The sequence below is a fragment of the Protopterus annectens genome, chromosome 7.part0 (genome assembly GCF_019279795.1).
Source record: "Protopterus annectens isolate FY-2018-M chromosome 7.part0, PAN1.0, whole genome shotgun sequence".
Taxonomy (NCBI): Eukaryota; Metazoa; Chordata; order Ceratodontiformes; family Protopteridae; genus Protopterus; species Protopterus annectens.
The window spans coordinates 497,333,621-497,358,137 of NC_056739.1; the positions used below are offsets into that span (position 1 = coordinate 497,333,621).

The 24,517-nt window shown below is 42.5% G+C and overlaps 1 protein-coding gene across 1 annotated transcript in view; it reads left to right on the forward strand.

Moving 5' to 3' along the window:
* KIF1C (kinesin family member 1C) overlaps nucleotides 1-24,517 on the forward strand; it is a gene marked incomplete in the record, with an annotated part of 1,373,479 nt that overhangs the window by 1,129,103 nt on the left and 219,859 nt on the right. Inside the window, 2 exon segments of the mRNA XM_044077100.1 lie at nucleotides 13,284-13,362; nucleotides 14,017-14,096. Of these exon segments, the coding sequence (XP_043933035.1) occupies nucleotides 13,284-13,362; nucleotides 14,017-14,096 (159 nt within the window).

A 24,517-nucleotide genomic window follows, 5' to 3' on the forward strand; every position in this document is an offset into this window, starting at 1 on the left:
AGGTGAAGGCCGCCCTCTCCAAAGCAAAAAACACTGCTTCCATGGGACCAGATGGCGTCCCGGGTTGTGTCCTACATGAACTCCAAGAAGAACTAATCCCTCAAGTAAAACTGCTGTACAATCTCAGCCTCACTACAGGATATGTGCCCAAAGAATGGTGTACAGCAACAGTGGTCCCACTCCACAAAGATGGCGCCACTGCGGACCCTGGAAACTATAAGCCTGACTAGCCTAGTCTGCAAGGCTATGGAGAGGATCATCATGGAACTCATAAACAAAGACATTGGGGACCTACAGACACTAGATCCTACCCAATTTGGCTTCGTCAAGGGCAGATCCTGCCTTTTGAACCTGGTCGTCTTCTTCGAAACAGTCACTAAGGCCATAGATGAAGGGAAGGTTGTCCACACAGCCTATCTGGACCTTGCAAAGGCATTTGACACAATACCCCACTCGGGCATCATAGGTAAGCTACCCAGCCTAAATATAAACCCCTCTGTCACAGGATGGGTCGCAAACTGGCTCAAAGACAGATCCCACAGAGTCAGAGTTGCTGGAGCCATGTCAGACTCGAAACCTGTCACAAGTGGCGTCCCACAAGGTTCTGTCCTGGGCCCTCTCTTGTTCCGTATTTACTTTTCTGAGGTACAGGCCAACGTGGGAGGACTATGGCTTACCAAGTTTGCAGATGACTGCAAACTGGGCACCATAATCGACTCTTCAGCTGACACAAACATCCTTCAAAAAGGTCTCGCAGAGACGGATAACTGGTGCCAGAGCCATGGTCTAAAGCTAAATGCTAAAAAGTGTATAGTCATACCCTTTGGCAAAAACAATGTGCCCACAAATTACCACATAGGTGGTAACCCATTAAGTAAAGAGAAAGTAATTAGGGATCTGGGGTCCCAAGTTGATAGCAATCTCTCCTTTGACAACTACATTGCCAAAGTGGTTAGAAAGACCTTCTACATAGCCCACCTCATCATGAAAGGATTCACATCTAGATCAAGAGAGGTATTCATGTCCCTTTATTCATCCCTCATCAGGCCCATCATATAATACAATGCCCCCTTTGGGATGTACCTTACCTGACACCTACAACAATTAGAAAGACCCCAAAAGTACCTCACCAGGAGGATCAAGGGACTCAAACAGATGCCATATGCTGCTCAGTTAAAAAAAACTCCAGCTCTACTCAGTTGCATACTGCCTACTTCGAGTCGATCTATGCCTGACATATAAAGCTATGTCCAACCCAGAATTAATGGACATGCTCCACCTCAGTAAATCTAAATCCCTTAGAGCCACGCGCTCAAGGGACTTGAACCTCAGCACAGAAATAAATAGAACATGCTGGAGGGACAGATTCATAACCCGAAGGCTCCCTTTGCTCTGGAATAGAATTCCAATTCATGTTAGGCAGAGCACCTCACTGACTCTCTTCAAGAAGAATCTTGATGAGTGGATGGGGGATCGTAGGTTTGTCCCGGGGATTACTTCCGTGTCACTATTAGACAGAGGCACAGTAAACTAAACTTTAAAATGGGCACATTATACTCAAATCAAGGGGTGGCGTAAGCCAAACACAATCGGGCTAGGCTTATAAATGCCCCAGGGCAGATAGCCTAGTATGAACCTATGAACTTGTGTCCTGGTAGGAGACTAGAAATTTAAAGATGGCTCCATGCTCAGCAGGATTCTAATATAGACTTTGTATTGGGGGAGGGAGATAGCACAATGGATGTAAACCAGGTGGAATGCAAAAAAAAAAACAGAGAGGCAATCGGTGGAAATCAGTGAAGGCTTCAGAGGGGGTAAGTAATAATTCAAACTACCTGTAAAGTGAAGGAGAGAAGAGACAGCAAAGTTTATTAATGTTGGGAGTATGTCTTCACATTGACTTGCTGATTAGTAACCAGTTTGTGCACAGATTAAAGTAGGGAGATACATTAGCAATGAAGGGGAATGTATAGAGATGCAAATAAACAGGTTGGCCTGCAAGTGATACAAACTAAGGCAGAAAGCACTGAGAGGGCTGCTTGATGGTTAATTTAGTCACAGGGATGTGAATTAAATGTATACTGTGTATTGGACAGTTAGGATTACTGTACTAGTGGGGGGTTGGGGAGGACGCAAATCTACAACAGTCAGTTTTATTAGCAAGCTGAGAACTACTAAGAAATACTGCTAATGTAATAGCTTCCCTCTCATAAAACATACAAGTAGAATGCCTGGGTGGACTGACCCTGCTCTTGAGGCTCAAAATGTATATCCTTGTTTAGTTTGCAGTACTGATTCCTTCTTATACTGTATGGGTGGAGTGGTAGCCGCAGACTGCAGATTTGCTTGAGTGTGCTAGGCAAGCAGAATGTAATTGCTGAAGAGCACTTGTGTCCTGGTGGGAGACTAGAAATTTAAAAGAAGCCCCTGTGGTAGTGTACAGAAAGGACAACAGTGTTAAAAATATCTTAGAGAGGAGGAAAGGTGTCAATACGGCTGGAGCTTTAGGGAGAATGTCCAAATGCAAGCAGTGTACTCACTGCAAGTATATTTTGGAAGGTGACAGTGTTTTTCTTAACGGATATGGATGGGTGAAATTTCAGTATAAGTACAACTGTAGCAGTAAGAATGTCATATATGCTGGTATTTGTCAGAAGTGTGCCTGTTTTTATATAGGCAAGACCAAAAATGCCTTTCGTACACGTATTTACCAGCATTTATATGACATTAGGAAAATTAACCTTAATAATTCACTGGCCAAGCACGTCAATACCCACCCAGGTCACAGTTTTAAATTCGCAGTTCTTGAACAGCTGACTATGGATGAGAGAGGAGGTCCTATGGATTACTGGCTTGAATACAAAGAACTGTTATGGCAATTAATGGTCAACACCAATGTTTTTCCAGGGTTGAATGAAATGGTTTCAATAACCAGCTTTTCGAGGTTAAAAGCTGATTTTATCTGATTTTTTTATCTAATTGTTGATTTAGTATTCAATTGTTCACTTCATAATTTTTTGTCAAAATACTAAGTTTAAAGTACATGTTGAATCATGTTTTATAGTTAGTTTGTTTTTATCTTGCATGTATAATTGTGGAGCAAATGGGGAGTCTGTACCTGTAAATGACTATGGTGTTTTTTACAAATTGGTTTGGAATGTGTTTATAATGAGTATTTAAGGAGTGGGGTGGAGGCACTCTGTTTTTTTTCTGAAGAAGTCAACTGTAATCTGTGACGAAAGCGCTTAAGAATAAATTTTATCCTTGTTTCTTGTAACACCAGCCTGCTTTGTGATTTCTCAGTTTGTGTTACTTGGTTGGGTATATGGTTTGCTTATTGAGAAATTGGACCTCTTTCATTCATCTTCTTTGTAAATTACTTCTTGTAAGCTAAGCATGCAAGCGTAATACTGCATGCTGTTGACTCGTCATCTGCTGAGCCAAAAATCTTGAGGAGCTACAAGTAATCCAAGAATTTCTTATATCCTTTGGGATATGTTTATCAGAATCACAACTACTCTTAAACCTCTAAAAAGTCCAAGGTTATCCTGTTTATCCCAAAACATCTTTCTGCCAAGCATTCTCTTTATACTAATCTCCACAGGTAACACCAGAGTAGAACAGGTATTCCAGTCTTGGCTACTAGGCATTATCGCATCCTAGCAACATTAAAAAAGACCCATCAAAAACTTAGCGTTTATAGAGTAAATCAGTTTTCATCAAGCAGTGCAAGAAAATACACTGCTTCAGCCTTCCTACTCCCAACTTTTCCTTATGCCCCTTCTATTTTTATTATCTTACAGGCAGTTGAAACCAAGCATTTTGGAACAGTGCCTCCAACAAAGCAGCAGAATTTGCCACAGAGTACCATGAAAACCCACCATTGTATAGTTTTCAAGCTACTCTGTTGAGCAGAACTATCTTGTCTTGCACTGTCTCAGCTAACCATTAGGTATAAGCTTATCCACAAATAAGAGTGCCCTAGTTTATCTCCTTACAGCCCTGTCTACCCTGTAGAGCCCTACTTAAACATGATAGATGTCTCCTAGTTATAACCAAATCAGATGATACTGCTACAGATTCCCTTCATATGCATCTACAATCTGGTACTCCATCCCATTAGTACTTGGGCATACTGTTAACACTAAAATGTCCTCCTATTATGTGTTGCACTATTCTTGACATGTGGGTTGTATTCCGCCCATCAACCTAGCATCCGGCCTGTATGCAAAAGTTTAGAGCCACTGCCTGTACGTGGGACGTCACACAAAGGCACAGATGTCAGCCATCAATGGGACGTCAGCACATACTATCTTCAGAACTTTTTCGCTGCTGTTAGGGATTTTATTATATTGATACTGCTTTTTGGTTTTGTTAATGTCATCCAGAAAGGACAAATGTAGGTGTGGAAGGTAAATTCCACATACAGATAGTCACGAGCTTTGCTTGTTTTGTTTAGGGCCTAATCACGACCACTGAGCCTGCTCTATTTCTCAGGTCTTTGTTCCTAAAACATTGCGCAGTCAGGTGGCCTTGAATCTTTATTTAGAAAACCAAAGACTCAAACATCTGACTAGGGACGCTGTGGAAGGTTCCATGAGTGCTTCTGAGCCATCTGTTAAGAGGAAGGTTAGCAAGGCTAGGTCCGAATCCTCTTTAGCTACGCCTACTCCCTCTGATGTACCCCTTGAGTTTGATGAAAACCTGACTGTGTGACTGGAGGTAGGGTCCGCTCCCTAGGCAGGTGCCGATATGGAAGCAGTCAAGAGTGCAGATCCTAGCACATCTGAGGATATGCAGACATCTGTTTTGGAGGATTTGAGGGAAGCATGGCTCATTATTGCAGAAGACTCTGGGACTGTTCCAGCTTCTTTGTCTAGAGAGGTGTTGGAGGTAAGGCCTACTTTCTCCCTTTCTCCCCAACTGGAGAAACATGTTAAAAAGAAAAACAAAATAGACAGGTTCCTGCTCCTTCTTACCCTTACATTGGATTGGGATGTTTTTTCACAGTGTTTCATTAAGGCTCTCAGGCCTCTGGCTCCGACTTCTCCTATAACCAGCCCGGCCTTCTTCCCCTCTCTGGTGCTACCATCGGGGTCCCAGGGGCCTTCTTTAGGGTAGCCTGTGGAATTCCAAATTCATAATACTGATTCTGAGGAGTCTTCCTCAGGTGAAGACTCCTTAGTGTATTCCACCCCAGATCCCTTATCTACTGGAATATACTTCCCCAGAGGAAGAGTCTAATGAGGATGACTCTCCCATCGAAGAGCTTTCCTTTGGGGAAACTATTAATAAAATAAAGGGATTTTTTTAAGTGAGAGTCTTCTCAAATCTCAGAAGAACAAGAGAGAGATGAGCTACTCCAGATGGATGTCCTTGCTCCTTCAGCAGTTCCATCAGTCCTGCCAGTCTTCTTAGATGCCTTTAAGGCAGCATCTAAGACTCCTGACTCACAGGCCCCTGGCCCTAAAAGACCTTATCTCTTCTGTAAGGTTCTTGAGGATTGCAAGTTTTTTTAAAGGCCCCTCAACTGACCCAGCTGTGGTTTCCATTATTTCAGATAAATCTTCACTGCTGTCTCCCACAACTAAACTGCCTCCTCCTGATAAGGAAAGTGAAATTTTGGAAAGATTGGGTATAAAGGTCTATACCTCTTCCACCTGGGCTATCAGGGGTTTAAATTATCAAACACACATGTTTAGGTATGCTTTGACCGTGCCCACCCAGGCTCTTTCCCCATTGCCTGACGCAGTTGCTAAATCATTAGCTCTCTTACTTTTATCATCCTCCTCCCAGGTAGCTAGACACTTGATCAAGTGTAGCTATGATGGAGTGTAGGCTGCTTCCAGAGCAGCAGCTTCTACATCTGTTCTCAGAAAGCAATCCTGGTTACATCTCCAAGAAGTACCTGATGACATAAACCCAAACTTGCTTGATACTCCCCTAAATAATTCCTCCTTGTTTGGCAAAGCAGCTGCAGAATTATTTAAAGTACTACAGGAAAAAGGTAAGGAGTTCAGGATTTGAAACATTTACTTGTTTCTCCAGCTCCACAATTTTATAGGAACTTTCTAGCCAAGACTCCTTTTGTCAGGAAACCTACTCACTCCTCCTCCACTTCTGCTCCTTCTGGCACTAGGCCTCGTAAGTCTTCTAAGAGAAGCCCACAGGCTACGGCTGTTGCTTCTGCTGCTGTTGCCTCTTCTCAGCAGCCCTTTCAGCCCAGATAAAGTCCACTATGAAACTCTGCTCCCTCTTCCAAGTCATACCTCCTTGTCACTTCACCTCTCTCTTTCCCTTTCTGCTGGGATGGAAATCACTCAGGACTCCTGGATGATTTCAGTTATCCAAAGCAGATACTTTGACTTGGGAAACTCCCTCCCTTTCATGGAATACCTCAACCCCCCCTCCCCCGTTAACTGCATCCATTTCCCTTGATTCATGCTCAACTTTTTCATCAAGGCACCATTCAATCTTTCCCTCCAGACCAACTGGGGAGGTGATTCGACTCCAGGATGTTTCTAGTTCCAAGGAAAGATGGTCCTTGAAGGTCTGTATTAGATCTCCCCCTATTAAACACTTTCCTGGTGGTGCCTTCTTTCAGAATGCTATCCCTGCCTGCTCTCCTTTCTCTGGTCCCTTCTCAAGCCTTCTTGGCTTCTCTGGATCTCAAGGATGCATACATGCATATCCCTATTCATCCTCACTTCAGGAAGTTTGTGTTTCTCAGTCGGTTCTTTACACTTTCAGTTTACTGCCTTGCCCTTTGGCCTTTCTACTGCTCCAAGGGAATTCACAAAGTGCCTGGCCCAAGCTATTGCCTATTTAGGCTAAAAGGCGTACAAGTATACCCATACTTGGACGATCTGCTGTTTCTGGTCAACAGTCCAGGCTTGTTAACCCAGCATCTGAACATAGCTATACCCCTTTCTGCAGGCCTGGGTTTCTCAGTAAATTTAAAAAAACATCCCTTTCCCCAAGTCAAGATCTTATATTCCTGGGCTGCAAGTTCTTCACCGACTTGATGATTTTTCTTCTTCCTCCACGGCCAGGGAGTTTGAGATTGCTGGGGTTCATGGCCTCCACTGTTCACATGCTTCCCTTTGCAAAGCTACACATGAGGAAGTTCCAGTGTTTTTTAAAGACAGTTTGGTCTCAGCATGCTCATCTCTAGATGTCTTGATTCCCTTGCTCCGCCTGTCTGCAAAAAAGTTCCATTGGTGGATGCAGCAACTCAGTCAGAACCCTGGCCTGCCTCTTCAAATACCTCAACCAGTTCAGCAACACTTCACAGATGCCTCAGACTTGGGTTGGGGAGCAACCTTTGCTTTCAGGAATGTTCAGGGCCACTTCTCAAAGGAAGGCACAAAACATATCAACATCAGAGAAATGAGGGCTCTAATTCTAGCTCTGCAGACCTCCCACTCTGTCTTCCAGCCAGAATCCCTCAAGATCCTCACGGACAATGCCATGGTCCTTTGGTACATAAACAAGCCGGGGGGGGGGGGGGTGGCATAAATTATTATTTTCATTGTTGCCTGGCCATCAAGGCTTGGGAACTGGCTACTCACTACAGAGTGACTCTACATGCTGTGTACCATCCTCCGCTCGGAACTCTGTGGCAGATGCATTAAGCAGATCTATGACATAGTCTCACAAGTGGATGCTTCACAGGGATTTGTTCCTGGATCTAGTTCACCGGTGGGGTACTCTAGAACTGGACTTTTTTGCCTCCCCTATGAACATACAAGGGTCCCTCACCGTCAAGTGTGGAAGGTGGATGCTCATTCTCATGGAAGGGGATGTTTCTATATGCACCCCCCCCCCTTTTCCCTTAATTCAGAAACCCCTGCTGAAAATTCTACAGGAGAAACCCAAAATCTTACTAGTGACCCCCTTTTGGCCAAGACAGCACTCCTCTTCTGCAGTTAGCCAAGGGCCATCACTACGAGTTACCTCACTGGATGGATCTGCTCACTCAGGACAAGGGATTGTTGATTCACCCCCGTGTGTCAACCCTACAGCTAACCTTGTGGATGATCAACGTTTGATCTCTTTGAGGCACCTGTTTTCTAAGGATGTGCAATGGGTTTTGCAGGAGACCAAGAAACTCAATGCTAGAAAATCTTACATTTCCAAGTGGAGAAGATTTTCCATTTGTTGCCAAAAAAGGATGGAGAATCCCTTTGGTGTGGGCATCCCTTAGTACTTTCTTACCTGTGTGAGTTGCTCAACAGTGGTCTTTCCTACTCCTCAGTTAAAGTCCATTGTTCTGCTTTGTCTGCCTGTTTTGTCTTGAACTCCCCCTTAGCTTCCATGTTAGAAGTTGAGCTTTTTCTTAAAGGTGTCCTACATTTAAGACCTCATAGGAAACCAGTTTCTCCTATTTGGGATCTTAACGATGTGTTAAAAAAGCTTACTCAGGCCCCTTTTTAACCAGCAGCTTCTGCTTCTCTAAAGATCTGTACATGAGAAACTGTGCTTCTAGTAGCCTTAACCTCCACTAGAAGGGTCTGTGGGATTCGGGCATTGATGGCTTCCCCCTTTCCTAATTTTTCATAGGGCTAGACTACCCTTGAGAACTAATCCACAATTCATGCCCAAAGTGGTGAATGAGTTCTCTTAATCGGTCCATCCACTTGCCTACCTTTTTTCCCTTCACCACAATTCCCCAGTGAGAGGATTTTGCATACCTTGGATATTCATAGACAACTCAGATTTTATCTTGACAAAACTAAGCCCATTAGGAGGTCTGACAATTTTTTGTTTCTTTTCATCCTAAGGCTCTGGATTTGCCTTTATCCTGACAAATAATTTCCACATGTATTTCTTAAGACTGCTGTGTTTTAGTATGAAATCCATGGGAAGTCTTTATTGGCATCAGTTAAGGCCTATTCCACTATATCAGTGGCATCCTCAGGGGCCTTCTTTAAAGGTCTAGATGCTCATTCCATCCTGGAAGCTACCACCTGGTCATCTGTTCATACCTTTATGAAACATTACAAATTGGGCACATTTTCTAGGTCCAGGGCAGGGTTTGCAAGGGTGATTCTGCATGAATTCCTGGAAAATGCTTCATTTTAGCTTTTCCCTACTCTGTTCTCTTCCCTGGGTTCCCTTTCAGCTTTTGCACTGTCCCATATGTAAAGAATACTGCAACATTGAATAGAAGGACATAGAATAGTTGTGTAAAATCTTACCATGAACATAGATGTCTTTCTCTTCTATGTTGCAGTATTCTGTCCCTCCAGCCTTCCCCCCGCAACTTGCCTCTGTGCAACGTCCAACATAAAGGCAGTGGCTCTAAGCTTTTGTATACAGGCCGTATGTCAGGTCAGTGGGGCAGAATACAACCCATATGTAAAGAATACTGCAACATAGACGAGAAGGACATCTATAGTTATGGTAAGATTTTACACGACTATTCTTTATGTACGTTCCACAGTGATAGAACTACTACTATTATTTTTGTAAATAATATTGTAACTGATTTTTTTTGTTAAATTTTAAGAGTATTATTGTATTCTCCTGTATTTCTTTATGTATATGGCTACACGACTCCCCATCAGTTGATCAAGTTTTCAGAAATTCGAAATTCATATGGTCGAGACTGTGATATAGTTTTTGAAAACTTGAAGCTTTTGAATGGAGATCACAGTACAGTGCAGATAAGGAAATTTACTCTTTTCAGTGCAATCTCAGAGTTGGTATGTATAATTTGGAGGGGAAGCCCCCCATGGCTTGTGCAGGGGAGCTTGCCCCCACTGAAAAACATAAAAAATGCTAGTTTTTTTTTATGTTTAAGTGTTTGGAAACTCAGTCGTATGGTCTTGACCACATGAATTGTGAGTTTCTGAAAAGTTGATCTGACATAGACCCAGCTGCACACTTTTTTTCTATTTTATTTTTTGTATTCAAAAGTATTATTGTTATGCAAATGAAATTTGTCCTTTTCTTTTTTTGTGTATTTCATGGTGCTTGTTTCCTTAGGCTTTCACTGAAAAGAGGCTATCCTTTGATGCCTGTTGAACTATCCTGGTAAACAAACGCAATAAATAGTTTAGTATGCAAGAATGAAAAAGCTTACCATTGGTCAGTGTGCTCTTTATTTAAAATATGCAAACAGGCTCATGATTTGTGGCTACACAGCAGTATGCACATGTTCAGTGACAGTAGTTAAGATTTTGAGGGAAATACACCAAAAAATGTTCTTTAAACGGTATGCCTATGTAAGATAACATTTTTGAGTGTATTGTACAGTAGTGTATCATTGTGTTTTAACTTTAGCAACATTTAATTATTTTTCCACGTACACCATATTGTTGTATTCACCGCTTTTAAAAAGAAAGCTAAATGTATTACCAGAAACTTTAATATGGACCATCCCACACTCCCTTGAGTTGCTAAGTGTAAGGCAGAGATTTATTGAATTGCTAAATGTGAAGCTGAGATTTAAGAAGGGTAGATGCATCGGGTATAAATTTAAGTCAAAACAAAAGTAAAGCGTATGGATTCTGGTTTTAAGATGTAAGGCAGCACTGTATGTTGCATTTCCTAAACTTAAGTATTTGTAATGGGTTATGGCAGTAATTGTATGGCTCATAGAATCCTAACTGTGTGACAGAGTATTATCAAGTTTTCAGAGGTGAGCTTTCCCTGAGGTTATTCAGTAATGAGCTCCCCACTTTAAAAGTATTCCGCCCTTGATACAGCCAATACCTTCAACTCATTCTTTATTAATACTATTAACTCCTTGGCCTCTCATCTCTCTAGTGGCAACACTAATATCCCTGACCTTCCATCCCTCAAACTACCGACCTTTAGGCTACAACCCATCCCTACTTCCTTTATTCTTAAATGTATCCACAGACTCAAACCTTGCTCCCCCTCAGCTGACCAACTGCCATCTGAATTCCTTCAAAAAGCAGCCTCTGAAATAGCCTATCCTATATCCATTCTCATTAATAGAACTGTTAATGAAGAAACCATACCTGATCTCTGGAAAATCTCTCACATTATACCCTTACATAAAGGAGGAAACTCCTATGACTATTCTAATTATAGACCCATAGCTCTCTTATCCCCACTAGCAAAGATCATGGAAAAATGTGTTCACCATCAGTTAATGAACCACTTAGTAAAAAACAACATTCTTACAAACTGTCAACATGGCTTTAGGCCTTTTCATAGCACAACCACCGCTCTCCTCTCCTTCACAGACTTTATTAACAAAAATCGCAATAATAACATCCTATCTTCAGCTCTCTTTATTGACCTGTCCAAGGCCTTTGACATGGTCAACCACTCTCTCCTCTTAAAAATTCTCGAATCTCTTTCCTTAGAACCTAACGCTGTCCACTGGTTTAGTTCCTATCTCACTAACAGGAAACAGGCTGTCCTCTGGAATAAGGAACTCTCATCTCTTCTCCCAATCTCTCTCGAGTCCCCAAGGCTCTATCCTTGGACCCTTCTTTTCTCCCTCTTTATAAATGACCTACAAGTAGCTATTCCCAGGCTACTTGTATACAATATGCTGATGATTCCACACTAATCTGCTCTGCTAAATCCATTTCTGAACTTCAAACAAATACTCAAGCTGTATTTTCAAAAGTTGAAACTTGGTTCTTAAATCGTTGCCTACTCCTAAACGCAAAAACCAAACTCTTACTCTTTAAGCCTACGACCAGATCCCCAACTTTAGATTTCACTATCTTATCTAACAATGGAACCATTATAACACCCGACCCTACTACCAAACTGTTAGGTGTCACAATTGACAACAATCTTACCTTTGACTGTCATATCAACAACACTATTAAATGTGTAAATAGGAAACTTGGCTCTCTCTATAGAATTAAGACTTTCTTAACCTCCCCAGCCAAAACTACTCTTGCCCACTCTCATCTCATTTCCACTCTTCTCTACGCTTCTCCCATCTATACTAACCTCAAGAAAAACAATCTTTCCAAACTGTCTACTACCTACAATAACATAGCTAGATTTGTTACTGGGAAGCCTTTCAGAACTCACCACTGTCTGAATCTGCAGCAACTGAACTGGCTTGAACTGTCAAACATGTTACTTCTTTCCCAACTTACATTTGTCCAAAGAGCTTTCTACCAATCTCTTAACACACCTGTACTTTCTAACCTCTTAACCCCATACGCTAATCTAAACTCACTCCGCTCATCTAGCAAACTGCTAGTTACCCTAACCAAATCTAATAACCTAGCTGGTGACTCCCTCTTCTCAAACTCCATCGGTAAACACTGGAACCAACTTCCTACCGAACTTACTTCCATTCCAACTACTTTTCTATTTAAACAAAAACTCAGAACATACCTCAAAAGCCACTGGATGTGTCCCTGCTCTAATCCTGACTAAATGTTGTTTCCCCTCTTAACCCTCTTTTCTCTCCCTTCTGCTGTGCCTCCTCATTTCTCCCTTTAGCTCCTCCTCCCTACATACCTCTCTCATATCTCTCTCCTTCATGATGACTATGATTCTTTTCCTATAAACCTGTATTTCCTATCTCTCTCTCTATTGTTGTCTCTCTCTTCTCCTTGGTCTTCCTCTTTCTTTACCTGCTGTTAAACTTAAGCAAAATGTTCAATATGATGTTTTTTTAGAGTATCCAGATAGTTAAACTCCTTTCCTTTTGGTAACAATGTACATTTCTCTGCCTTTGGTATTTCAATTTTTTGCTCCTTGTTTTTTACACTATGTAATAATATTCTTTATGATCGCATTTAGATTGTATAGAAATTTTTAACTTCTACTCTTGTTTGGATAACAATATTCCTTGTCTAAGTCCTACCAGTCTGTAATCTGTTGTCTCTATATGTGGAGCTTTTCTCCCCGGGCCTCTACTGAAAATGGAAATATATCCAGCTAGACTAGCCCGGTTAACAAATGTAAAATAAATAAAATAAATGTAAAATAAATAAATAAAATAAATAAACTTTACTCTAAGTCTCTAATGTGTTGCGATTCCAACAGAATGGTTTATCATTTGAAAAATATACCATAAACAATAAGGCAGTTGTCTGCAAATGAGCATTGCTTGCCCACAGCTTCTTCTGGTAATTGAGTCAGTCATTTAACAGACCATTAATGTCAACTGGATCTTGCCTGGTTTATGGGATCACAGAGGCTAAAGTACACTTTCTTTACTTGAGCATTAATTAAGATATTCATTGAACATGCATGTAAGAATACTGTTAATTTCCCATGTCAAGGACACTGTTCTCCTTTAATTTGAAATGTAAAAATGTTTTTTCCAGGGAGGCATTATTGGCAGAGATGGGAGTTGCTATTCGGGAGGATGGCGGTGGGCCTGTTGGAGTTTTTTCTCCCAAAAAGGTAAGTGGATCCTGCAACTACAAGTTTTTCTTAGGCAGTAAAGAATGCCAGTTTTCAGTTAAAGTACATTTCTATTCCTGTTTCTTAAAAAGAATAGAACAACCCAGCACTTGGAGTTGTCTTATGGCATGCTTCTTTTTACATTGTATTGAAAACATGTGCCACTCACTGGAGTTGAATCTTCTGTGAGGCAGCAGCCCTTTGCAGGAACTAACAATTTACCACTTAACATGGAAGCTGTGGCAGCAGCTACACCAGCCTGCAAAACACTACAGATCAATAGACACATTCATTTAACATTGTCAAAGTGCCCATAGTTTGTACAGCAGATGGAAATTATAATCTCTGTTCAGTAATTGATTACCAGTAGTTTCATTTAAATTACAGTGTGAATCATGTCACATTTCTTGAAAATGTAAAGGTATTAATTCATTGGCTAAAAGTTGATGATTTGCTAAAGGCTGTGAATTTTAGTGCATTTTATTGGATCTTTTGTATATGCCTGTACAATGTCTGCTTCCAGCTTTTGACCTTATACCATTTCTACTTTGTCATTTTACCTTGTGTTATGGGCCAGGTCTTGCTTGAAAAAGTCTTAGTATCAATACTACCCAGCCTTATACCAAACCAAGTAAATAAATGTTTCCTTTGTAGACACCACACTTGGTAAATCTGAATGAGGACCCCCTGATGTCAGAATGTCTGCTGTATTACATTAAGGAAGGGACTACTAGGTAAGTGTCTAGCTGGAGATTTGCATTTTTGGTGGTGGTCCTCAAAGTTAGCCTTGAAGCTTTTCTGTATTGTCAGTACCAAGTATTACCCCCCAAGCCATGCAGTTGTCATTCTTCAACTTCTGCTTTGTAACTAAGTACGCTTGTGTGCCTACCACAGTGCATTTCCTTATTCTGATCTGCTGTCCTTCCGTTATTCAACAGGGCCCATTTTTCTGTGCTTTTGAGATACCTTGTGTGATGTCCCCCTCTCTAAGGAGCCAGAATGCTCACCACTGATACTGGAGAGGGACATTCACTTGGAACAAAAATAGATAACGCACAGTATTTCCAAATGCAGCTTTCTGCGTCAATCAAAATTTCCCTTAAGGGCACACAGTGAACACACACAGTCCGGGATCTGGGTTCTGTCTCTCTCTGTCCCCAGTAAGACTTCCCATTGGCATAGCTGTAGAGTTCATTCCTCGGCAGAGTGCCCAAGCCAAGATCTCCACCACTTTCTGTGTGTAACCAGTGCTTTGTGTCCCTGCTCCAAACAGCTGACACACACACACACACACACACACACACACACACACACACACCTGGGAAAGGCTGCACAGATTTACTAGCTATACCCCTTCTGCCCAGACTATAAGGTAGTTACACTGCCACCAGACACTCCAAAGCCAGCTACTGTAGCTCTTACATGGGTACCCAATTATACTAAATGAAATTGATAGTAATACAAATGATAGTATTTGACCAATGCAGTAAGGCTTTCAGGAGTGCCCAGAGAGTCACCAAATAGATTTAAGTACTCTCAAAGGTTAAAGTATTCTTAAAGGACCAGCCACAATGAAAAGTTTAAATATATTTAATAATAAATCATAAAAGAACATGAAAATGCTAAATATCTGTTTACAAAAAACACCGGAGTTTCAATCGCTGTGGTGGTGCTGCGGTAGCGTTGTCGCCTCACAGTAAGACACTGCCTGGTTCGACTCTCAGTTAGAGTGTCTTCTGCATGGAGACATGCATGAATGGGCGTACCTTCATTGAAGGTTGTGCGTCAGGGCTGCTGGCAACTCGGTATGTAAAAATCAACTGCCAATCATTAGCGGACCGGAGTTCCGCTGTGGCGACCCCTAACTGGGAAAAGCCGAAAGTCACAATAACAAAAGCAACCAGAGTTTCAATCACAGGAAATATGAAAGTAACAGATGAATAGAGGAAAAACAGTACTTAATCTTACTATATTTTCCTGACTGAGCTAAAGAATTGCTATTCCCTGTTCCCTTACTAGAGCAAGGCAAGATGAAGTAGGAGAGGGGGTCCTCCTTTGTCAGATTCCAAAAACAGACTGCTTTGAGACTTCAGTCTCATCTAGTATTAAAACATAATTTTTGCCTTGGATTACAGAATGACATCACATACATCTGGTTTTCTGACTTACTACCCCCTTTCCTAGCAACAGACCCAGAATCTCACACAAATGTTTCAATAATACCCATACATAGAGCTTTGCTAAGATCTGTTGCAGCTTCTGGAAATCATAAAACAAATGCTTCCATTCTTCCTACAAGAGCTAATGAACCATTCTGTGACTGACATTTCGTCTCTGGCTGCAGTCAGAACTGTAAAATGCAATCTTTGTGGCCTAACTTAAGTAATTTAATTTCATACTATTTTTCAAAGTTAGCTAGACTGAGATTAACCTCTTCTCTTCCACTGTCTTATGTTACAATGTTAATTTCAGTAGTTATCATGCAGTCTGACATGCAAGTGTATTTCTTTTTCTGTCCGGCAGGACACACTGTGGGTACATTTTTAACCCAAGCAGCTTTACAAATACATTTTTCAACACAAGCATCTGTACAAATCAGTTTGATATACAAATGACATATAATTCTTTACAAAATTCCAGCTGGCTGTGCTTGCATATGTCACACATCCACAGAAATACTTCTCCTGGCATAGCTGGCAAAACCTCACATTGTCAGATATCTCCCCCCTTTGAATACTCAAGGTAGTTTTTCAAGTGACCTTTCAGAAACATTGCTTAAGAGGAATGAACCTGTCTGAGAATACATTAACTCATACCCTGTCTTGAGAGCCCATCTACATTAGCATTGCTGACCCCGCTATAGTGCTGCACTGTCATGCCATATACCTGCAGCCCTAGGCTCCACTTTAGTAACTTGGGATTTTGCTAGCTGGATCGATGTAACCGTAGATTCCCCTCAGATTCCTCCTGTCATCCACTGCAGATACTCAACACCAGGGCCTCACTGTCATGGTAAGGCTTCATTATGTTAACATGTTACAATTTATGCCTGTGCTTCCTGCCTAGCAGTTCTACCATGCAGTTAACATCACTGACTTTCCTTGCCACTTTGAAGGGTCCCTCTCAAGCTGCCTGCAGCTTATTGTATATGACATGAATAAGAACTGTAACCTGCTGTTCCACAGCATACTCTTAGGCTCGAGCATTCCTGTCATACCAGACCTTTTTTCTGCTGTTGGGCTTCTGCCAGGTTCTCCTGGGCCAAGCCCATGAGCTCCCCAAGCATTGTCCTGAGGTTTAGGATGTAAGCCACAACAGATTTCTTGTGGGATTCACACTCACCCTCCCACTCATAACAAATCAAATCTAAAGGACCCCTGCCTATACAGCAGCTCAAAGGATGAAAGACCTGTGGATTCTTGGGGGTACCACTCTGTATGCAAACAGTAGATGGGGAAAATATTTCACATTCTCTCTCAAACTGGTCTGCAAATACCTGTAGCATGGTCTTTAATGTAGAGTTTAACCTCTCCACAAGACCATTAGTCTAGGGGGTGGACTTTAGGTGCTTCACCACACAGCTCTTCCGTGGACAAGCCAGCAGGTCTGACGTGAAATTGGCACCACAGTCAGTCAGTATTTCTGTTGAGGAAACCCACCCTGCTGAAAATCTGTAACAAAGCATTTGCCACCTTCTCTTCCTCAATGGAGGACAGAGCCACTGCCTCAGGGTATCTAGTAGCATAATCTGCTGCCACCAGGATATACTTCTTCCTTGTGGAATTTGGGGTACTCGGAGGCCCTACAATATCCATAGCTACCCTCTGAAATGGCTCCTCAATCACAGGCAAAAGCATCAAAGGAGCTTTGACTTTGTCTCCTACCTTGCCTACTTTTTGGCACTGCTCACAGGTCCTACAGTACCGTTACATCTCTTGCAATCCCAAGCCAATAAAATGTCTGCATAGTATGTCTCTTGTTACACTTTATGACCATAAGACCTGCAAAAGGAAGGTCATCGACCATGGCTATAAGTGCCAGATGGTAGGCTCTGGACACTACCATCTGCTGGTCTTACCTAACTCAGGGGTCCACTCTGTCTATACAGTAACCCTTTGTTCCAGTGCGCAGACTCTCCTTTTCCTTGAAGATCAGTTGTCTCCCTAGCTACCTCCCTCACTATTCATAGTGTAGGGCTTGGTCTTTGTGACCCTTTCCAGCTCCGCTTCCACAGGAAGTCTAGTATCCTCTGACAGCAGTGCCTCATTGTCATCCTGGGTACTACTACTCACCTCTGCCCTTGCAGTCAGTCTCTCCAAGGGGAACATCAGTACCTACCAGCAGCTGTGGCTCACCTTCAGGCTCACTCATACAGGGTAGCTCCCTCCCTGAAATAGCCACCTCACCGGCCCTGACTTTCAGATGTGGTGTCCGTCTGGGTCTCCCCCAGGCTACCAGGCAGACATGCCTGCCTCCAAGCCTGACTGAGTGTAACTGCATGCACACAAGGTACTGCATTATCAAAATCATTCCCTGTCAGGACATCTGCATGGATATCCTCAAATACATCTACTTGCTTGCTTTCTTCCTTTTCCACCCTCCCAGTCAAGCTGAACTTCGACCATAGGCATTTGGAATGGGGTCCCTCTTAAAGCTGTGACTGGACTGCCAAGGAAGTAGTGCTCCTCTTTAACCACTGCAGGCTTCACAATGGTTATGTCAGAGGTTGTGTCTCTCTTAGGAGTGGCCTGTCTTCCATCCAGTAAGATAGGATATAAACTCTGGTGATAGTTTGGTACACCTGTTGTCTCCAGACAAGTCACCACTGGCATACTGTTCCCATTTGCTGGCTCCCCCACCTTTTGTTCCCCATCTTACTTCCATGGACAGCTATATGATACATGCCCCATCATGGACGTGTACCTGAACTAATGGCTTCCCCTGTTACTGGTGGACTCTGTTGGGGTGGTTTAGGCTGCCCTCCATGGGATGCCTTATAGCCGTGTGCAGCACTGGGTGTCCCCTTCTTGTGCAGTGATGCCCTACTTGCTAAGTAGCGATGCCCTTTTTTTTTCCCCAGCTCATCTGCAGAGTTACACTCCCAGTCTGACAACCAGATTCTCATGTCCTCAGGCAAATATTAAGGAAATGTTCCCTCACCCAAAAGGTCTGCTAGCCCTTCAAAAGTGGTGACCGTCACTCAGCTGAAAATAAGTGCTTAACTCAGCAATGTAATCACATACACTTTCGTCTGCCTTGCGCCTGCGCTCATGAAACTTTTTTTTTTCCTGTAAGCTCCAGGTGTTAACTTAAAACATTGAAGTAAACTGTTTGACTTTATCATAATTTAAACAATTGATATCAGACAATTTAGAAAGATAAGTTACAGCTTTACTATGCAGTAAGGGAGTCAGGAACTGTACCCAGAGCCCTTGCTTAGCATTATACTGTTTACATACTCTTTGAAATATATGAATAAAACTCAACATTATCACCCTCTAAACTGTGGAAGAAATTGTGTGACCTGTATTGCTTCTGGGGTTCGGTTATTCCCTTCGCCATTATCTGCATGACCCTGGTGAACAGTCAGCATCTTCCTCTCATGTTGATGCTGCTTCTCATTTTCTTCAGCCTCCAAATGCTGCACTCTGCTGATTCGAATTCCAAACGTTTGGCCTCCAGTTCAAGTCTCTTTAACTCCAGATGGAATTTTAAGTCATCTGAGGAAAAGGTGAAGTGTCCTGTTTCTGGGGGGGGTGGCAAATTCCCATCACCAAACTGGTTATCCCCTTGGTTGCTAGTCTGAGCTGAGACTAAGGCTTAAATAATTTCCTCTTTAGTCGGGTTGGCATGCACCAATCCTTTGGCTTCACACATCTTGGCCAACTGGTTCTTTGTCAGCTTGCCGTAATCCTCTGCTGACATCTTTGCCTGCTTTCCCTGACTAACAAAAAAATAAGTAAATAAAACTGTTGTGAAATGAAACTCTGAATGTTTACCTTGTGGCTGCTGAGAATACACACACCTTCAGTGACAACTGCCTACAGGCTACAGAAGTTCAATTAATATCCACACCAATATGTGACATCCCCTCTCTGGGTCAGTAATCGTAGAGCCTGAATTCTCACCACTGACACTGGTGAGGGACATTCACTTGGAACAAAAATAGATATGCACAGTATTTCCAGATGGAGGTCTCTGCATCAAGCACAATTTCCCTTAAGAGCACACAGGGAACACATTCAGTCTGGGGTATGGGTTTGTGTCTCTTTCTCCCCCCCCCATGTCTCCAAGCCAAGTCCTCCACCACTCTCTCTGTGAAACCATTGCTTCGTGTCCCTGCTCCAAGCAGCTGACACACAAACTCTTGGAGTTTTGATTTGCACGCACACACACACCTGGGAAAGGCTGTCACAGATTTACTAGCTATGCCCCCTTCTACCCAGACTATAAGGTGGTTAGTGTCACCAGACACTCAAAAGCCAGCTTCTCTAAGGCTCTTCCAAGGGTACCCAATTATAGTGTGACATTAGTATTAGTACAAATGAGTGTTTGACCAATGCAGTAAGGCTTTCAGGAGTGGCCACAGAGTCACCAAATAGATACAAGCCCTCTCAAAGGTTAAAATATTCTTTATAGGACCAACCACAATGAAAAGTTTAAAAATCTTTAATAATAAATACTAAAAGAATATGAAAATGTTAAATATCTATTTACAATAAACACAAGAGTTTTAGCCACAGGAAATATTAAAGTATCACAGATGAATAGATTCACACATACAGGAAAACTGTACTTAATTAATCTCACTGTGTTTTCCTGGCTGATCTAAAGACTTACTATTCCCTGGTCACTTACTAGAGCAAGGCAAGATGAAGTAGGTGAAGGGGGTCCTTCATTGTCAGGTTCCAAAAACAGACTGCTCTGAGACTTCAGTCTCATCTAGTATTAAAACTTAATTTTTGCCTTGGATTACAGAATGGCATCACATAAATTTGGTCATCTGACTTCTGGTTCCCATGCTACCCCCTTTCCTAGCAACTGACCCAGAATCTCGCACGTGTGTCAATAATACCCACACACAGCTTTGCTAAGATGTGTGTTGCAGCTTTTAGGTTCATAGGGATTTACTGTGCTAATGACCACAGGGACCTTTTTAAGTCTAGCCATGCATCCCAAATCTCTGACAAGTTTTGCTACCCTTGATAAGTTTAAGCATGAGCCTTGGAGATGAACCATTTAGAGGTTACCTGTGGAAGTAATAAAACAATAAAACACTTCCACTCTTCCTATAGGAGTTAATAAACCATTCTCTGACACATTTCATCTCTGGCTGCAGTCAGAACTGTAAGATAGTTTTTTGGCCTAAATTAAGTAATTTAATCTCATGCTATTTTTCAAACTTAGCTGAACTGAGATTAACCTTTTCTCTTCTGGTGTTCTCTGTTACAATGTTAATTTTAATAGTTATCATACAGTTTGACATACAAGTGTATTTTTTTATGTCCAGCAGGACACACTTGGTACATTCTTAACACAAGCAGCTATACGAATACATTTTTAAACACAAGCATTTGTACAAATCAGATGTTCTTCGTGTTTCACTGTTAGTCATTACATTTGGGTAATCCTGCTGGCAGGTTGCCCTCAGCTGGCCTGAATTCCAAAGTCTTGAGTCCTGCGTCAGCTGCTGTCGCCCCTTCCCTGATGTCAGGTCATCAGGGGTATAAAAGAAGCAGCCAATGCCATTTTCTTCAGTCTTTCTTGCCGCGGGGTGCCTGAAACAGAAGCAGTTTGCAAGTGCCGGTCGGCCGACTCCTGAGATTTTCGTGTTAGAGTTTCAGATCCGAAGTCTTCAATAAAGCTAAGTACCCCATTGGGGAATTTTTTTTTCTTGCTCCAGACCGATGTCAGAAAAAGTTAATAATTCTATTTCTTGTGGGAAGCAAATACCTCAAGGATTTTCATTCTTACTGTATTCCTTGCCTAGGCCCTGATCACAATGTTTCTGGTTGTCGGTTTTGTGCTAGATTTAACCAACGCACTATTAAGCGTCGGTATGATTTTGCTTTAAACTATTTTGGACGCCGGTTTTATTATCCAGAAATGTCATCGGATAGCCGTCTGACTACCGCAGTTCACAAAAAATGCAAAGAAAAGGAAAGAGAGAGACAACCGAGGCCCAAAACCAATGATGAAGCTTCTCCTAAGCCAGTCACCGGTTCGCTGGTCCTCAGTGAGGCACTTTCGCAGCCCCTCTTGCCCACTACTTTAGAGTCGCAGGCCGCTACCGACTCCCATGTGGAGTCGGCCATGCCACTGTAAACTCAAGGTATTGGAGTCTCTGATATATTATCCCTTCAGATGGGTCCGGAGCTGCTGAGCAGGCACCGGCTTCTGAGGGTGTATTCAGACCTAAACATTTTTACATCAAACCAACTTCAGCTTCAAAGGCAAAGACTAAAGCACCTTCTAAAGCAAAGAAACAAACTCGAGCCACGTGGTCAGTCCTCTATGCCCAAAAAACAGATGCTCAAAATGGCCGAAGACTTAATTACCTTGATCAGGGGTTCCCATCCCCCTCCTGAAAAGAGGCCTAGGCAAGAGACTGACTGTGAATCTTCAGATCAGGTTTCCATTTCTTCTGATTCCTCTTCTGATCAGGAATATTCTCTTCCCCCCCATGAGGATTCTGATGCTGAAGAATCCATACCTTCAGCTTCTCCTCCAGAGGACTATTCTTTTGGGGACACCTTACATACCATGAGGGAGCATTTCCACTGGGAGAGCCAAGATTTTTCAGAATCTAAAAAGAGGCTCAGGGATTTCCTTTTACTACCTCAACACAAGCTGCTAGCCATCCCACTTGTGTTAGACAGTGTAGATGATGTGTTTTCGGAGTCTAGTCTTACACCTGACTCCTTACCTCCAGCTCCAGTTAAGCCTGACGGATATTACAGGGTTCCTGACTCTCATAAATTCCTTTTTAAAAACCCTGCTGCAGACCCAGAAACTGTTTCTCAGGGTCCCAAAGGAGTTAAGGCTTCCGTTGCATAAAACCCTATCCCTTCTGATAGAGATTCTAGGGCACTGGATAGATGGGGGAAAAAGGTTTACACATCTGATACCTTGGCTATAAGGGCCTTAAACTGTCAGTTTCATATGCTCAAATATCAGCAACATCTCATGGCATTGCTTAAACAGAAAATGTTGTTAAACTCTGAATGTGCAGAAAACAAGGAGATGCAGGATTTATTGCATGCAGCTGAATAAGTTGGAAAGCATACTTTGCAATGTGGTTTTGATTCTTTAGAGGCCTCCTGCAGGGCCGCAGTCACAGGTTCTGTAATTAGAAGGCATGCTTGGTTAAAGGAACAAAATCTGCCTGATCATGTTAAAGCTAAATTATTAGATGCACCTTTACAGCATGATGCTTTGTTTGGTGTTAAGGCAGAAGAGTTGTTGAAGAAAATGGAGGACAAAGTTAAATTTATACAAACGGTCAAAGTTTTTTTACAAGTACAGCCACCTAGGTTTAGTAGACACTGGCCAACAAAGAATTGGTCCTTTCTTGTGTCAGACAGACCTCAAAGGGGCAGATCCAGATGCCCCAGAGACAGATCCCAGGCGCAAGGTTCATACCGCCCAAAGCAGTGGGGGGGCTTCTACCTCCAGAGTTGGAGAAGACAAATCACAGCCATACAGGAAACCGTCCCAATGACTTCCCCCTGCCTGCACCAAGCACTTATCTCCTGTCAGCACCCTTAAGGGGAAAATTAGCACTTTTTTCTCAAAATTGGCACATTATAACGCAGGACAAGTGGGTCCTAAATATCGTGTCACAAGGCTACAAGTTCCATTTCCATACCCTGCCAAAGGCAAACGGCTGGCCAGAACTGCCAAAAAATCAATGGGCAGAGGCACAAAAACAAGTCTCATCCCTCATGGACATGGGGGCTATTCAACAAGTACCAGAGCAAGAGCAGGGACAAGGATTTTACTGAAGACTGTTCTTGGTACCCAAAGGACAAGGGCTGGAGGCCAATACTGGACCTATCTATTTTGAACACATTCCTGGATATACCAAAATTCAAGATGTTGATTTTACAGCAGCTTCTCCCCATGCTGGGCAAGAACGCTTGGCTTGTGACTTTAGACCTAAAAGAGGCGTACCTGCATGTCCCAATCAGACAAATATGCAGAAGATACCTCAGATTCAAGGCTGGCTCAATGCATTACCAATTCTCTGCACTGCCATTTGGCTTATCTACTGCACCCAGGGTCTTTACAAAGTACCTGGCACCAGTAATTGCATTTTGCAGACTAAGAGGAATACTAATATATCCTTACACGGACAACAGTCTAATTCAAGCAGAGAACAAGGACATTCTTCTACAGCATCTGGCGTTTGTGAAAAGACTTCTAACATGCCTAGGGTACAGAGTCAACGAAAAGAAATCAAAACTAGTACCCTCTCAAGAGATAATATTACTGGGTGCAAGCTTAAATACAACTGCCCAGATGGCTTATCTCACGCCAAACAAAGGCAACTGACTACCTGTTTCAAAATGTTGGCAACAAAGGCCCAGTTATCTGCAAGAAAAATTCTGCAGGCTTTGGGCTTCATGGCATCCTGCATCCTACTAATTCCATATGCAAGACTGCATATGAGGAAACTTCAGTGGTACCTAAAAAGTGTTTGGACTCAACATTGCCACAGCCTGGAAACTATGATTACTCTCATTCCCTGCCTGCAACAGGAGTTTCGATGGTGGGCAAAGGCTTGTCATCAAAACAAGGGACAGCCATTCACATTACCCCCAGCCAGGCAGACACTAACAACGGATGCATCAGATTATGCCTGGAGGGCCCACATGGCAGGAATATGCATTCAGGGCACATGGACCCCAAACCAAATGCATCTACATGTCAATCAAAAAGATGCTAGCAGTTCAAAATGCCCCGACAGCCTTCAAGGACCTACTTCATCCAGGACAGCTACTGATAAAGACAGACAACACCACGGTCATGTGGTATATAAATAAGCAGGGGGCACACATTCTTACCCCCTTTGCAGACTAGCCATGACTTTGTGGGACACAGCATTGACTTACCAAGTACATCTGCAGGCACAATTCCTGCCAGGAAGGAAAAA